The following is a 16166-nucleotide window of genomic DNA, read 5'->3' as shown; positions in this document are numbered from 1 at the left end:
TGACTGTGTCGGGGTGCCAGCACATGAAATGTGTGGTGAGATTGCAGCCCTGCCGCTGCCTGTGGCTGTTTTTCCTCTACTTCTAATGACTAAGAGAGAGAAGACAAAACAATTTCTATTAGTTTCTCCCACGCTGCAGTGGGTTTCTTATTTTCCAAACCTCATTAGAGTTTGTAATACCCTGGTGGTAGTCAAGAGCAGTCCGAATCACCCTGGGGGGAGAGAAGAACCGAAGAGATATGATGTGCAGCCCACTGTTAACACTGCTCCTGGCTCCTTTCCAAAGCCTCTCCTGAGTCTTTTCCAAACTCTTATGCTTTATCTCCATCTTAGAGGTTAAAAATGAAGCTTAGGAGAGAAAAAAGAACCCAACTGTGTCAGATCCCAAACTGAGATCCCAAACTGTTCAAGAGAATGGCTGTGTGTGCTGAGCAGAGGGCTGGGGCTGCATTTACACTGGGAAGGCAAATATTTGTTTAAAGGCTTGTGTTAAGCAGGGTGCTGGAGCTGGGCAGGAGGTTTCCCTGGAAGAGCTGCTGGTGTGTGGAGAAACCACCAGCTTCACAGAATCAATAAGGTTGGAAGAGACCTTTGAGATCATCAAGTCCAGCCTATCACCCAACACCTCAGGACTACTAAACCAAGGCACCAAGTGCCACGTCCAATCCCCTCTTGAACACCTCCAGGGATGGGGACTCCAATACCTCCCTGGGCAGCACATTACAACGACTAACAACTCTCTCTGGGGAGAACTTTCTCCTCACCTCCAGCCTAAACTTCCCCTGGTGCAGCTTGAGACTGTGTCCTCTTGTTCTGGTGCTGGCTGCCTGGGAGAAGAGACCAACCCCCAGCTGGCTACAACCTCCCTTCAGGGAGTTGGAGAGAGCAAGAAGGTCTCCCCTGAGCCTCCTCTTCTCCAGGCTAAGCAACCCCAGCTCCCTCAGCCTCTCCTCATAGGGCTGTGCTCCAGACCTCTCCCCAGCTTTGTTACCCTTCTCTGGACATGTTCAAGAGTCTCAATGTCCTTCTTAAACTGAGGGCCTAGAACTGGACACAGGACTCAAGGTGTGGCCTAACCAGTGCTGAGCACAGGGCAGAATGACTTCCCTGCTCCTGCTGGCCACACTAGTCCTGATGCAGGCCAGGATGCCATTGGCCTTCTTGGCCACCTGGGCACACTGCTGGCTCATGTTCAACTGCTGTCAATCAGCATCCCCAGGTCCCTTTCTGTTTGCCTGCTCTCCAAATGTGCAAAGATGCAAAGTGTTGGGTCAGACATATGCTGGGTTGTATTTCATCAGCTTCCTTGCTGCCTGTCCAAGCAAGCAGCCTATCAAACAAGGCAGCCTCCAGTAGTAAATGCAAAGATCCTGGAGCCTACTCCTTCAGAGGGCCTCCATTGGCCTATTCTGGGCTCTGGTTGTGACGCAGGTAGATCTTACTGGGGTTGGAGTGGTGATGATGGCAGCTTCTGCCAGCTCACTGTTCTGGCCTCCCTGAGCACTGTGTCCAGTTCTGGGCCCCTCAGTTTAAGAAGGACATTGAGACACTTGAACATGTCCAGAGAAGGGCAATGAGGCTGGGGAGAGGCCTCCAGCACAGCCCTGTGAGGAGAGGCTGAGGGAGCTGGGGTTGCTTAGCCTGGAGAAGAGGAGGCTCAGGGGAGACCTTCTTGCTCTCTACAACTACCTGAAGGGAGGTTGTAGCCAGGAAGGGGTTGGTCTCTTCTTCCAGGTAACCAGCACCAGAACAAGAGGACACAGTCTCAAGCTGTGCCAAGGGAAGTTTAGGCTGGAGGTGAGGAGGAAGTTCTACACAGAGAGAGTCATTAGCCATTGGAATTGACTGCCCAGGGTGGTGGTGGAGTCACCATCCCTGGAGGTGTTCAAGAGGGGATTGGACATAGCACTTGAAGCCATGGTTTAGTAGTCATGAGGTGTTGGGTGACAGGTTGGACTTGATGATCTGTGAGGTCTCTTCCAACCTTGGTATCTGTGATCCCTCTCATGGCAGTTACAGGCAAACACGAGGCAGGCCACCACTCTTCTCCCTTTCTCCAGCCACAAGCACTCTTCCCTCTGTCACTCAACCCTTCTGTTTGACTTGTCAAACTTCTTGCAGAAAATCACCTTTAAGCTTAGGTTGAGCACAGGGAATTTCAATCCCAAAGGGAATAATCCATAGATTTGCAAAGTTCTGTAAGGGGATGAAAACCAGAGCTCTGCATGGGATTCCTTTTGGAGCCCTGACTCTGTAATTAAGGCATCAATCCAGCTCTCCCTCCCTGCCTGCTGCACAGTGCCAGACGTTGCTGTGGGAACCACAACCTTCCAAATTTGTTTTGACTCTGCTCTCCATCCCAGCCCCTTCCCACCAGGCATGCCAAGGAGGACAGATCTGCAGCCCACCTCAGGATTGCACCCACAGGAGATGCTTTACTGGAATCAGTGAATGGCTGTGTGATGGGGAGTGGGGAGGAGAGAATGATCAGAGGGCTGGAGCACCTCCCCTATGGGGACAGGCTGAGAGCTGGGGCTGTTCAGCCTGGAGAAGACTCCAGGGAGACCTTAAAGCAGCCTTCCAGTACCTGAAAGGAGCTCCAGGAGAGCTGGGGAGGGACTTTATACAAGGGCTTGTAGTGATAGGATGAGGGGGAATGGCTTCCAGCTTGAGAAGCTGTGGAGATGGAGCCTAGTGTGTTCCACCAGCATTACCTGAGCCCTTCCACATCTCTCCATCACAGAGCTGAGGACTTCACCACTGCACAGCCCCAGCCTTGGAGGAGATGGGGAGAGAAAGGTGTAGGAAGGGAGGTCCTGGTTTCTCCCAGCCCCACAGAGGATTTCAGGGGTCATTTTGAGGGTGTGTGAAGGGCATGGTGCTGAGCACCATGCATGCAGGAACATGACACCAGCCTTAAGGAGCATGGTGTGTGCCTGCAAGCACTGCAGCCCTAGTGCTGCTATGATCTCCTCCTGAAACACCTCAATTTAAATGCTAATTCTCCCTGAACCCAGGGAGTGAGGCAGCTACTGAATATTGCCAGGCTGCTTATTGCTGCCAGTGGGGCAGGCTGGGGACATGGTTGGGAGGGACAGGCAGTGTGGGGACAGGTCTGATCCACAGTTAGAGGGATAGGGCAATGGCTGTGTTAGCATCACCAAGATTTGGGTGGCAGGGACAGCTCCAGGTTGGTGCTCTCCTCACAGCCTGGTCAGTCTGTGCATCATTGCATACAGTGGTTAGGGGTCAAAGCTGGGGAGCTGGAGGGCCTCTAGGGCCTGCCAAAATCTGACTGGTGTCTCCTTTTTCATCCTGCCTTGTTCCAAAGGAGTGGAGCCTTGCTAAAATTTGGAGTAAGTAACTGCTGCTTCAGGGGGCAGCACTGGTGCCTGAGGTCATGGAGACACATGGGTGAGATTGATGGTGTGCTTACCTTCTCCAAAGTGTCTGTGGAAACAGGACACCCTCTTTTCTGTCTCCCAGTGACTCTGGATCCATTATTTTTGGTGACCACAAGCTAAAAAGAAGCTGTGGCTGAATGTCCCCATGCCAGATGCAGGCTGGGCTCTTGTGAGCTTGCAGCCACCACAGCAGGAAAACTCCTCCAAGGGAAAACTAGGTCAGGAATATCCTGGGCTGCCTCAAAAGAAGCATGGCCAGCAGACTGAGAGAGGTGATTCTGCCTCTCTGCTCTGGTGAGACCTCACCTGGAGTACTGCATCCAACTATGGGCCCCCCCAACACTTGGACCACCTGGAACAGGTCCAGAGGAGTGACACAAAGATGATCAGAGGGCTGAAGCATCTCTCATAAGAATCCAGGCTGAAAGAATTTGGGCTGTTCAGCATGGGGAAGAGAAAGCTCCAGGGAGACCTTAGAGCAGCATTTCAATATCTGAAGGGGACCTACAGGAAGGCTGGAGAAGGGCTTGTGGTGATAGGATGAAGGGAAATGGTTTGAGACTGGAGCAAGGTAGATTTAGGTTGGACATCAGGAGAAAGTTCTTCACAATTAGAGTGGTGAAATACTGGAACAGGTTGCCCAGGGATGGAGCTGAGCCTCATCCTGGAGACACTCAAGATCAGAGTCAATGAGGCCCTGGACAGCCTGATCTAGTTGAAGGTGTCCCTGCTCACTGCAGGGGGGTTGGGCAAGATGACCTTTGAGTGTCCCTTCCACCCCAATGCAATCTGTGAATCTGTAGAAGCTGCCACTGAGTAACCTCAGATCCGACTTGTTCTCCCCAAGCCATCACAGGACAGAAAGAAGTAAGATGAATAAATGATTCTTGCTGGGGAAGCTGTCCCCTCAGAGGGGCCCAGCAGACAGCGTGGTGCTCACACAGTGGCTGTGCTGAACAGGAGCAGGCTGGCTGATAATGTGATTAACATTTGTAGCTGCGCTGCCTCAGATAAGGGTAATTAAATCTCACGCTTCAGGGCGTCAGCTAATCACTTGTGGGGTCATTTGATAGCATGAGTTATTTTTTTTCCCCCTTACCCCTTCATGAATACATTTGCCCAGCTGCTGCAGTGCACTGCAGGCTCTGCTCTCAGTGCTGGGTGCAGGCTGGAAGCCCTGCACCAGCCGATGCCTGCGTTTGCAGGGAGAGCTGCACAGGAGCAAGGAGGCTCTCCAAAAGGGTCGGTGGGCAGAGTCCAGCCTTGAGGCTGTGTGCTTTGGGAGGGAAGTGTGAAGGGAGGAAGCCACAGCTGGCTGAGCTGAGGAGAAGCTGCTCCTTCACCCACTGCTGTTCCTAACAAGAAAATGAAATGAATGTGAATCCCCAGCTGATCTTCCACAACTACCAGCCAAAATCCCACTGGGAGCTTTGCCCTGGCTTCCAAAGCTTGGCATAGAGATGAGGTCACAGAACCACCAAGGTTGGAAGAGACCTCAAAGATCATCAAGTCCAACCTGGCAGCACAGACCTCATGACTAAACCATGGCACCAAGTGCCACATCCAGTCCCCTCTTCCTAAACACCTCCAGGGATGGGGACTCCACCACCTCCCTGGGCAGCACATTCCAATGGCTAATGACTCCCTCTGGGAAGAACTTTCTCCTCACCTCCAGCCTGAACTTCCCCTGGCACAGCTTGAGACTGTATCCTCTTGTTCTGGTGCTGGCTGCCTGGGAGAAGAGACCAACCCCCTCCTGGCTACAACCTCCCTTCAGGTAGTTGTAGAGAGCAAGAAGGTCTCCCCTGAGCCTCCTCTTTTCCAGGCTAAGTAACCCCAGCTCCTTCAGGTTCTCCTCACAGGGCTGTGCTCAAGACCTCTCCCCAGCCTTGTTGCCCTTCTCAGGATACGTTCAAGTGTCTCAAAGTCCTTCCTAAACTGAGGGCCCCAGAACTGGGTCCTCCAGGGCTCAACAGAACTCTGTCATGGTCCAGGACTTAGGATTGGGTATTAGGAGAAACTTCCTCACAGAAAGGGTTATCAAGCATTGGAGCAGGCTGCCTAAGGAGGTGGTGGAGTCACCATCCCTGGAGGTGTTTAAAAGACTTGTGGATGTAGTGCTGAGGGGTATGGTGTAAGGGTTGTAGCTTAGCAGTAGTAGTGGGACTGTGAGCTCCAGGCAAGTGGTTAGACTAGATGATCTCAAAGGTCTCTTCCAAACTTGACAGTTCTATGATTCTGTGACTCAGCAGCCATGGCCCCATCCACACCCAGGATCACCAAATGCTTCAGCTGCTCCCCAGCACCTGTATGAAGCCCTCCTGCTTCCCCAGAAGCCCCTTTTACTTAGGGATGCTATGGGATGCTGGTTCTTTGTGAAGGCTTCCCTTCAGCTTCATGAGATGATAGCAGCCCTGCAGGGCACAGCAATGCAGCTCTACACTGCACCAGGGCTGCACTGAGTGACCTTGGCTGTATTGTTTGAGGTCATATTCCCCCAGAGCACCTCTAGTTTGTGTATGCAGTTTCAGAAGGACAGGAGGATGCCAGCACAGCAGGCTCTGGCTGCCTGAGCCCTCCTCCTGAGACCTGAGCAGCTGCTAATTGCTGTCACCCCACCAGCAGCCCGGGGTGGAGGGAGCTGCTGTGTCACCTGAGGCGATGGCTGGGTGTGACTTGGTGCAGGTTACACCAACTGTCCATCAAAGCCAGGAGTTAGAACTCAGTTTAATCGAGGCAGCTACCTTCCTTCTCAGCCCACCCTGCCACCAGGAGAACTCAGTAAAGCCTCTGGCCATTTGACCTTTCCCAGCATCAAGACTCATTCCTCTGGAAGTCAGCTCCCTCCCCAGGCAGGGACACACTGGGGCCTGGAAGAAGCAGCATTTCCTTGTGCAATTACTCAGAATGTGCAAAGTGCCTTGAGAGATGTGAGCCAAGGAGTGGGTTCAGTGTGCAGGGTGCTGGAGAGAGCAGCCTGCCCTGTGCCCACTGCTCCTGTGAGCATGAGGCATCTGCTCCATGAGTGCTGGGGAGATGCTGGGGGGCAGAGCAAGATGCAGAGGAGGATGTGGGGCCAGCAGGTGTTGCAAGTAGGCAAGTTGGCCAGGCTCCCTCCTGATCCTCCCAGAATAAACCTGGCTCCATGATCAGGAGGAACCATGAGGTCATGAAGGCATTGTTGTGCCTCTTGGAAATGGGCCAGACCCCTGTGTGGGAGCCCTTCCTGGCCCTGCACCCATGTGGAGGTGCTGGTGGCCTGGCTGTGCTCCAGCTGGAGGCACATGTGGCAGCACAAGCACAGGGATGCTGCCATCTCCCTCCCTCCTCTGTGTCCCTGCCCCTCACAAAGAGCCCAGCAGCTTTGCTCAGAGCTCCCAAGGAGCTCAACAGCTTGGCAGAAGCTCTTCCTTGTGCCTCTGTGGTGAGCAGTGCTGCAAGCCACAGGGTTGTTAATGAGGCACAGTGGAAGAGGAGCTGCCACTCTCTGCTGGCTGCAGCTCCATGGCACACTACCAGGCATGCTGCCTGGCACAAGTGGCTATGGCTCTCACTGTCATACACCCTCCCAGTTTGCCTTCCCACACCCACAGCAAGGGCTCAGCACAGTGCAGGCTTGGCAGGACTCTGCAGGGAGCTGTGCCATGGCCAGACCCTGTGCCCAGCTGGGAGCTTCCTCCTGCACAGCTTCAGCTCTTCCCTGCTTTGAGGTGGCAGAAAGCAGGGTGCTGGAGGTGGCAAGGAAGGGAATAATTAGACTGTGTTCAGTTTTGGGGCCTTCACTCCAAGAAGGACATTGGAGTGATGGAGCAAGTAGAGAGAAGGGCAACTAAGCTGGTGAAGGGTTTGCAGAACAGGGCTGGTGAGGAACAGCTGAGGGAACTGGGATTGCTGAGTCTGGAGAAGAGGAGGCTGAGAGGAGACTTCATTGCTCTCTACAACTCCCTGAAAGGAGGTTGGAGTGAGGTGGGGGTTGGTCTCTTCTCCCTTGTACCAGGGAATAGAGAGAGAAAAGAGCCTGAAATTGTGCCAGGGGAGGTTTAGTTTGGAGATTAGGAAAAATTCCTTTGCTGCAAGAGTGGTCAGGGATTGGAGCAGGCTGCCCAGGGAGGCAGTGAAGTCCCCATCCCTGGAGGTGTTTGAGAAATGTGTGGACATGGCAGTCTGGGACATGGTTTAATGGCCATGGTGGTGTTAGGGTGATGGTTGGACTCGACCTTGAAGAGCTTTTCCAGCCAAAAGAATCCTGTGATTCTGCTCTCCTGGTGTCTGCCATGCCATGTTTTTCTGTCCCCAGCAGCTGAGCAATTCTGGCACCACTGAATCTGTCCCAAGGCAATGGGAGAACACTTGGGAAGGTGCCACCAGCCAGTGCCATTGTCTTCCAGGGCATTCCCTCCTGGTCCTGCAGGGCTGGATAGGCCCTTGCTGTGACCCACCTGGCCCCTGTGTACTGCTGGGTGCAGGCTGCAGGGCTGACCCACCATGAAGGGGACAGTCCCCAGGCCCTGGGGTGGCAGTGGGCTCTGTGCAGCTGTGTCCCATTTTCCTGGTGCAGTATCACCTCTGCAGAGCTTTGGGATTTGGTAGTGCTGATGCTTTTGTCCCTTTTGTGCTGAGGCAAAGCAGCAGAGACACTGCCATGCTCTTTCCTGCATTACCTACCCACCTGTCTCATTTTGCAGCCCACTAGCTACACAGCTCCAGCAGTAATTGCAGTTCCCCAGTTGCATCCTTCCAAGCAGCCAGGCTCTGTCCCACTGTGGGGACCTCACACCAGGCTTGAGCAGTGGGGGATTGGTGAGCACGTGCCTGAGGAGGAGGCTTCTCCCCTCAGACAAATAAATCACTTCTTCTCCAGCAGGGCCTAAAGTGAAGCTCCTGAGATGTAATCAGGTGCCAGTGGCTTTGAGATGGGGGTGCAGCATGAAGGCAGGCTGCTGCCTGCTGCCAGGGCTGCCTGTGCTGCCCTTCTTGGTTTTACTTGTGTGTCCCCACCTGCAGCTGCTCATCCCAGTGCTCCTCACCCACCTCAGGGCTGGGAGCATCCTCAGGCTGGTTGCACAGAGCTACAGCCTCCTGCTGACCACTGATACAGGTGGTACTGGCTTTATTCTGGCCCAGGAGCGGCAGGAGTGCCCCAGGGAAGTGCTCAGCATCTCACTGCAGCCAGACCCTTGGAGTGGCCAAGGAGTCCCCATGTGTGACCTGATCATGGAATGATTGAGCATCATCCCCCACCCTCAGGATGGGCTATGTGGATAAAACTGAGGGAGAGGAGTGAGACCAGCAGCTGCTTAAAGGAAATCCATTCAGAGAGATGCAGCTGGGGCAGGCAGTGCCAGCCTGAGCCTCCCCCAGCTCCTGGAGCTGACCTGATTTTGCAGGAGCCTCCCTTCCTCTGCTCTGCTGCCCTTTTGTCTCTGTACCCAGAGGACACAGAGCCTCCTGCCCTATATTTTGGCTCTGAGATCAATATTTGAAATGCCCCCTCCTGTTTCCTTTGTGCAGGCACAAGGCACTGGGCTTGCCAGGGGAGGATTTTCTCCACAGACCTGCCAGCTCACCGTTTCAAATCATTTCCCCAGCATCTTTGTTCTAGAAACAATTCATTAGGTGCCTGTTCTACATTAGACCTGCCAAGGTTAGAGGAGAGCCCAGGTGTGTGGCTGGCTGGTGAAACTGCCCCCTGGGCCACACACAGTGGCTTTTTGTTTGGGTATCTGGCTTTGAAGGTACCTTTCGCTCAGTCATCAGGGGCAAAGCTGTGAGGGTGATGCTGCTGCCTGGTTTGGGGAGCCTCAGCAGGGCTTGGTCTGATGCTTGGTCATAGCTCTATACCAGGAAGATGCTGCAAGTGGTGGAAAGGGGCAGTTTTGGGGTGTAGCAGCCGTTCCTCTCTCCTCACCACTGTCTGCCCCCTCTCCAGTGCCACACTGACAATCCAGGCCACAACCAGTGGCCAGGTCCCCAAGCTGAGAGCAGTCCTATGATGCTGGAGAGCTAACAGAGCCTTGGTCCCTGAGGAGCTCATTAAGCATGACCTCAGAGATCTGTACAGCCAGGGTGGTTGGTGGTGGGGACTTCAAACCCCGTTCCCTGTTAGGTCTGCCCAGAGATGTCCCTCACACTCCCTCACCACCCGTCCCTGTGCCACCAGGGCAGCTCAGCCCCACTGCCAGGCCATGGCCTGCATCGTTGCTTTGCAGTTGTCTTTTTCTCTCTGCAGGGAGAATAACTTCATCAAAGACTTCCCCCAGCTGGCTGATGGCCTCCTGGTGATCCCTCTGCCCGTGGAGGAGCAGTGCCGCGGTGTCCTCTCGGAGCCCCTGCCTGACCTCCAGCTTCTCACCGGTACGAGCTGCCCCCAGGCTCAGCCCCGCTGGGGACAAGCATAGGAGCCAGAGCCATCCCAGCCTGGTCCTTGAGAGGCATCAGCAATCCTGGCATCTTAGGGTCCTTCGTGGTACCCCTGCTGGGGTAGAAATGGGCTGTGTGAGTCCAGCCCAACACAGCATCTCAGCCATTGCAGCACTGGGAACTGCCATGTCAGACCATCAGAGGAGGTCACCATCCCTGCTGCCACCTCATTTCTCCCCTCTGTGGCGTGTAACAGAGCAGTTGCTTGGTGTGAGCATGGAGCATTTCTCAGAGCGTGGTCAGCAGGGACTGAACATCAGCTCTTCACTTGCAGGGGACATCAAGTACGACGAGGCGATGGGCTACCCCATGGTGCAGCACTGGCGGGTCAGGAGCAACCTCTACAGGGTGAAGCTCAGCTCCATCACCCTCTCTGCAGGTGAGGGCTTCTGACAGTGGGGAGGCCTCAGGCTTGCCTGGGTGGGTAGGTGGGTGGGTGGTGGTCTTCTGCCCCAAGGCACAGTCTTGCTAAGCATCTGTCATGGTTTAACCCCAGCCAGTAGCTAATCAACAAGCAGCTGCCTGCTCAGTCCTCCCCTCTCCCAGTGGGATGGGGAAGGGAAGTGGGGAAAAAAGTACAACTCCTGGGTTGAGATAAGAACAGTTTAGTCACTGAAATTATTAATAGCAATACTAATGGAAAGGAATAGAACAAAAAAGAGAGAGCAGTCAACCCCAAGAGAAGACAAGAGATGCACAATGCAATTCCTTACGACCCCCTGCACAATTCTGCAGAAGTCATCAGCCCCTCCTGGCCAACTCTCCCCAGTTTGTGTACTGGTCATGATGTTCTGTGGCAGGAAATATCCCTTCTGCTAGCTCAGGTCAGCTGTCCTGGCCATGCTCCCTCCCAGCTTCTTGTGTGCCTCCTTGCTGGCAGAGCAAGGCAAACAGAGAAATCCTGAATTTAGGATAAGCTACCTAGCAACAACTGAAACATCAGCATGTTGTCAACTTTGTTCTCACACTAAATCCAAAACACTGCACTGCACCAGCTACTAGGAATAAAACTCAACTCTGTCCCAGCTGAAACCAGGACAACATTTAACCACCATCTCCCACTTCCAGACAGTGGTTTGTGCTCCCAGCGCTGCTGCCGTGCAGGGGGGGAAGCTGAGACAGGGAGCTTGTGCAGCTCAGTCACACAAACCAACAATCCAGAATCCCAGCATGGTGGGGGCTTGGGAGGGGCCTTTGGAGATCATGAAGTCTGATCCTCATTCTAAAGCAGGGTCACCCAGAGCAGGTTGCCCAGGATCACAATGTCCAGGTGGGTTTGGAATCTCTCCAGAGAAGGAGACTCCACAACTTTCCTGGGCAGGCTGCTCCAGGGCTCTGTCACCCTCACAGCAAATAAACTTTTCCTCGTATTTGGATGGAACCCTCTGGGTTCCAGTTCGTGCCCACTGTCCCTTATCCTGTCACTGGGCACCACTGACAAGAGTCTGGCCCCATCCTCTTGTCCCCCACGCACCCTTTAGCTCTTGCTGAGTATTGGGAAGATCCCCTCTGGGGCTGCTCTTCTCCAGGCTAAACAGCCCCAGGGCTCTCAGCCTTTCCTCCTCACAGAGATGCTGCAGGCCCTTCAGCATCTCCATAGCCTCCACTGAACTCTCTCCAGTAGTTCCCTGTCTCTCTGGAACTGGGAAGACCATGAGGTCTGTGGTGACAGGTTGGACTCGATGATCTTTGAGGTCTCTTCCAACCTTGGTGATACTGTGATAGCTGGCTGCTACAAACTGATCTCTATCTCCAAATCTTCAGCTAGGTATAAATGAATAGGCTGCCCAGGGGGCTGTGGAGTCTCCCTCTCTGGAGATATTCAAGATCTGTCTGGATGTGTTCCTATGTGATCTGGTATAGGTGATCCTGCTCTGGCAGGGGGGTTGGACTAGATGATCCAGCCCCTGACATTCTGTGATTCTATCATAGTATCATAGTATCAGTCAGGGTTGGAAGGGACCACAAGGATCATCTAGTTCCAACCCCCCTGCCATGGGCAGGGACACCCCACACTAGATCAGGCTGCCCAGAGCCTCATCCAGCCTGGGCTTAAACACCTCCAGGGACGGGGCTTCAACCACCTCCCTGGACAACCCATTCCAGGGTTTCACCACTCTCATGGTGAAGAACCTCCTCCTCACATCCAGCCTGAATCTTCCCACTTCCAGCTTCATTCCATTCCCCCTAGTCCTGTGTGATTCTGTGTGACTAGAACTGGACACAATACTCCAGATGAGGTTTCACCAGATGGGGAGGAGAGCCTTCCTTGACCTGCTGGCCACACTCTTCTTAGTGCACCCCAGGATGCCATTGGCCTTCTGGGTCACATTGCTGGCTCATGGGGAACTTGTTGTCTACCAGCACTCTCAGGTCCTTGTCCACAGAGCTGCTTTCCAGCAGGCCAAGCCCTCACCTGCCTTTAGGGCGATGGGATTAGATCAAGCTACAGAAGCAGCAGTGTGGGGATGCTGCGTGTGGGGGGTGGCCGTGTGCCTGTGTACCTACCTGTAATGGGCTGGGGCAAACCCCCTCCCCACCACGCACAGAAATGACGACTCAGACAGATTGCAAAAGTGATGGAAAGTTTAAATAGAAAACAATGAGTGCATGCAGAGAACTAGAAACACAGTGACAAAAAAGAACCCCAAAACAGACCCAGAGATTTCCCATCCCCACCTGAGGGTGCACCCAAAACCCCCAGGGCTCCTCCTTCCCCCCCCCCCCCCCCTGCTAGGCTAGTCTCAGCTGGCCAGATCTGAGACTGCCCATCCCCCTGTGGCCTTGGGCCTAACCAGGCCCATGGCTGGGAGATCTGTCCCCCAGTTACCGGGTGACGGAGAGGAAGGAAAGAGGAAGTGCCAGACCCCGCTGTGAAACTTATAGTGGTGCAAGGGATCATGGTAGGAAATAACCTAATGTCCTGTGTCCACCCACTGGGCTGGACTTCTGGACACAGGATCTCAGGTAGTGATAGGACTAGGGGGAATGGAATGAAGCTGGAGGTGGGGAGATTCAGGCTAGATGTGAGGAGGAGGTTCTTCACCATGAGAGTGGTGAGACCCTGGAATGGGTTGTCCAGGGAGGTGGTCGAGGCCCCATCCCTGGGGGTGTTTAAGAGCAGGCTGGATGAGGCTCTGTCCAGCCTGATCTAGTGTGGGGTGTCCCTGCCCATGGCAGGGGGGTTGGAACTAGATGATCCTTGTGGTCCCTTCCAACCCTGAATGAAACTATGAAACACCCCTGTAGCAGAGGGCACCCAGCCCAAACTACGACACTTCCAAACCCAGCCAGTGTTTGGACAGAACCAAAACCCAAGGTGGTTTCAGAAGGACCCAAAGCAGCTGGAAATGTGGGTCAGGTACAGCAAGGGAGTCACAGATGAGGAAGGGGTGGGCGGGAGGATCCTGCAGCCGTCAAAACATTTCACTTCCACGTTTTTTTCTAGCTGCACATTTTTTTGTCTCAGAGATGCTGAAACGTTTTGTTGCGACCTGAAATGTTTTGCCTTTTCATTTCAAAACAGCATTTCTTATTCAAAAAGCAACCTGTTTTTTAAATGGAGAAAGCCAAAGGAGAAAGAGAGAAAGAAAAGAGATTTAGTGCAGACAGGCTGCAACAGCCCCAGAATGAAATAACCTCCTCAGAGCTGAACAAAATATTTGGGTTGGATTCAAAAGGAATTATTTTGCTTTCCCTCCCCCCCCCTTTATTAGACCTCCCTTCTCTTTCAATCAATCAATCAATCCATCAATCAACCAACCAATCAACCAGCAAGATCAACTCATTTTGGTGACAGTTATGTGTTGATCTGTTAGAGGGTAGGAGGGCTCTGCAGAGGGACCTTGGCGGGCTGGACAGATGGGCAGAGTCCAACATGGTTGTTGTAGACAATTTGTTGTAGCCAGGTGGGGGTTGGTCTCTTCTCCCAGGCAACCAGCACCAGAACAAGAGGACACAGTCTCAAGCTGTGTCAGGGGAAGTTTAAACCTGAGGTGAGGAGAAAGTTCTTCACGGAGAGAGTTGTTAGCCATTGGAATGTGCTGCCCAGGGAGGTGGTGGAGTCACTGGCCCTGGAGGTGTTAAAAAATGGATTGGATGTGGCACTTGAAGCCATGGTTTAGAAGTCATGAGGTGTTGGGTGACAGGTTGGACTTGATGATCTCTGAGGTCTTTTCCAACCTTATTGATTCTATGATTCTGTGATGGCATTTAACAAGTCCAAGTGCCAGGTGCTGCACTTTGGTCACAACAATGCAGCACTACAGGCTGGAAATGGAGTGGCTGGAGAGCAGCCAGGCAGAAAGGGACCTGGGGGTACTGGTTGACAGCAGCTGAACATGAGCCAGCAGTGTGCCCAGGTGGCCAAGAAGGCCAATGGCATCCTGGCCTGCATCAGGAATAGTGTGGCCAGCAGGAGCAGGGAAGTCAGTGTGCCCCTGTGCTCAGCACTGGTTAGGCCACACCTTGAGTCCTGTGTCCAGTTCTGGGCCCCTCAATTTAAGAAGGACATTGAGACACTTGAAGGTGTCCAGAGAAGGGCAATGAGTCTGGGGAGGGTTCTGGAGCACAGCCACAGAGTTGCCCAGCCCTGGATGTCTCTCTGGGCTGTCTCCAGCTTTCCTAATAACAGCTATCAGTTGGGCAGAGTATTTACACTGGGGCTGTTCTGCAATGCAGTTTAGGATAAATGCATCCTCACACCAGGAGAGTATCTCTGAATATGCTTACTGCAAAGGAAAAGCCAAACACATCCTTAGAGGAGACTGTTGATGATGTGTCAGCAGCCTGCAGAGTGAGCTAGAGCTGGCAGGAGGGTGTTTGTGTGTGTGTCCATGTGTCCATGTGCACATCCCTGTAAAATGATTTGAGAACTCTCCTAGGAAGAGGAATCCTAGAAGGATGCCAGAGCAGCAGCCCAGGATGAAGAACAGGTTGTGGATTCCAGAGAATCTTGTAGCCCATGAAGGCAAGAGAAAGGACTGAGCTTTGTACCCATGTGGGGAGTTGTGTATCTCAAGCACAGTATCTTCTGGGCCTCCTTCTCCCTGGCTGTGGCTAGCAGCCCTGCCTGGCCATCCTGTGATCCCCTGCCTTCTTCCCACAGGCTTTGCCAACATCCTGAAGATCCTGAACAAGGACAGCAGCCGGGAGGAGCTGCTCTCCTTCATCCAGCAGTTCGGATCCCACTACATCGCAGAGGCTCTGTATGGCTCTGAGTTCAGCTGCACCATCCACTTCCCCAGCAAGAAGGTCCAGCAGCAGCTCTGGCTCCAGTACCAGAAAGGTGAGGAGGGTGGTGGGAATGGGCAGGGGCACAAATGCCAGCCATCATCATTCATGCTGTTTTCCATCCATCACTCCCTTTTTCCTGTGCATACACCATCACCACACCGGTTAGCAGGTGCGGGCAGGAGACTTGTGCCAAACTGAGTGCCCAGCATGGGGGCAGCAGCCCTGAGCCAGGTGAACCCATCCCACAGATGCAATGGAGGCTCCCTGGAGACATTCACAGTCAAACTTACAGAACTTTGAGCAACTTGCTCTAGTTAGAGGTGTCCCTGCTCACTGCAAGGACAAGGTGACCTTTGAGGGTCCCTTCCAACCCAATGCATTCTGTCATTCTGTGATCCTGCCTGCTCCTGCCACACTGCAGTTCCATCCTTGCCCAGGGTGACCCAGTTCACCAGCTGCTCCTGGCCCTGCCACAATGGCCCCTGCACCCTGGGGGTGCTTGGGGTTGGGTGATGGAGATGTGACATAATTGAGCTGTGCGAGAATGGCTCCGTTTTATTGCTCGTGACAATGACAGTCTTTAAGGAAGTGTATTAAATCAATAGCAGCCTCATTGTGCTACACCATAAATAAGGAGGCACATCATTAAACAGGGCAATAAACTTCAGGACTTTGAAGTAATACAATTAGGTTATGTTTATAAAAACTCCCTTATCGCCCTAGCCTTCCATTTGCCAATTCATTTCTCCCCTCCAGGGAGCTGGGGATAATTCCCTGGGTCTGATATTTTTCCATTGAGAAACATCTGTGATGTGTCATAGAGCTGATGGGAACAGAGGTCATTCTGGCACTTGCACCCTGCCCTGCAAGCACTGCCAAAAGCAGCCTGGGTTTGGAGGGCGGTGGGTGGAGGTGGGCTCCTGATCACCACCTCCCTCACATTCTGATCAATTTTTTTCCTCATCTTCCTGGCACAGCTCATCTTGAAAAGTGTATTTATAACAGCCTGGGCTCGTTTGTTTGGGTTTGAAATAGTGATAGATGAAGTTTGCCATAGCAATGCCCCTGTTTAGCAGGAAACAGCGTCGCGGAGGTGGTGTTCTTGTG

The 16166-nt window shown here is 53.3% G+C and overlaps 1 protein-coding gene across 1 annotated transcript in view; it reads left to right on the top strand.

Moving 5' to 3' along the window:
• ASTN2 (astrotactin 2) overlaps positions 1-16166 on the top strand; it is a 438091-nt gene that overhangs the window by 285511 nt on the left and 136414 nt on the right. The window contains exons 14-16 of the mRNA XM_068155636.1: positions 9634-9758; positions 10099-10203; positions 14932-15111. Coding sequence (XP_068011737.1) covers positions 9634-9758; positions 10099-10203; positions 14932-15111 — 410 coding nt within the window. The remainder of the gene's footprint in view (positions 1-9633; positions 9759-10098; positions 10204-14931; positions 15112-16166) is intronic.

The sequence above is a fragment of the Melanerpes formicivorus genome, unplaced genomic scaffold (genome assembly GCF_026170545.1).
Source record: "Melanerpes formicivorus ecotype bairdi unplaced genomic scaffold, bMelFor1.0.p_v2 SCAF_33, whole genome shotgun sequence".
In the NCBI taxonomy this organism is placed as follows: domain Eukaryota; kingdom Metazoa; phylum Chordata; class Aves; order Piciformes; family Picidae; genus Melanerpes; species Melanerpes formicivorus.
This window is presented reverse-complemented; position numbering and strand designations above follow the sequence as displayed.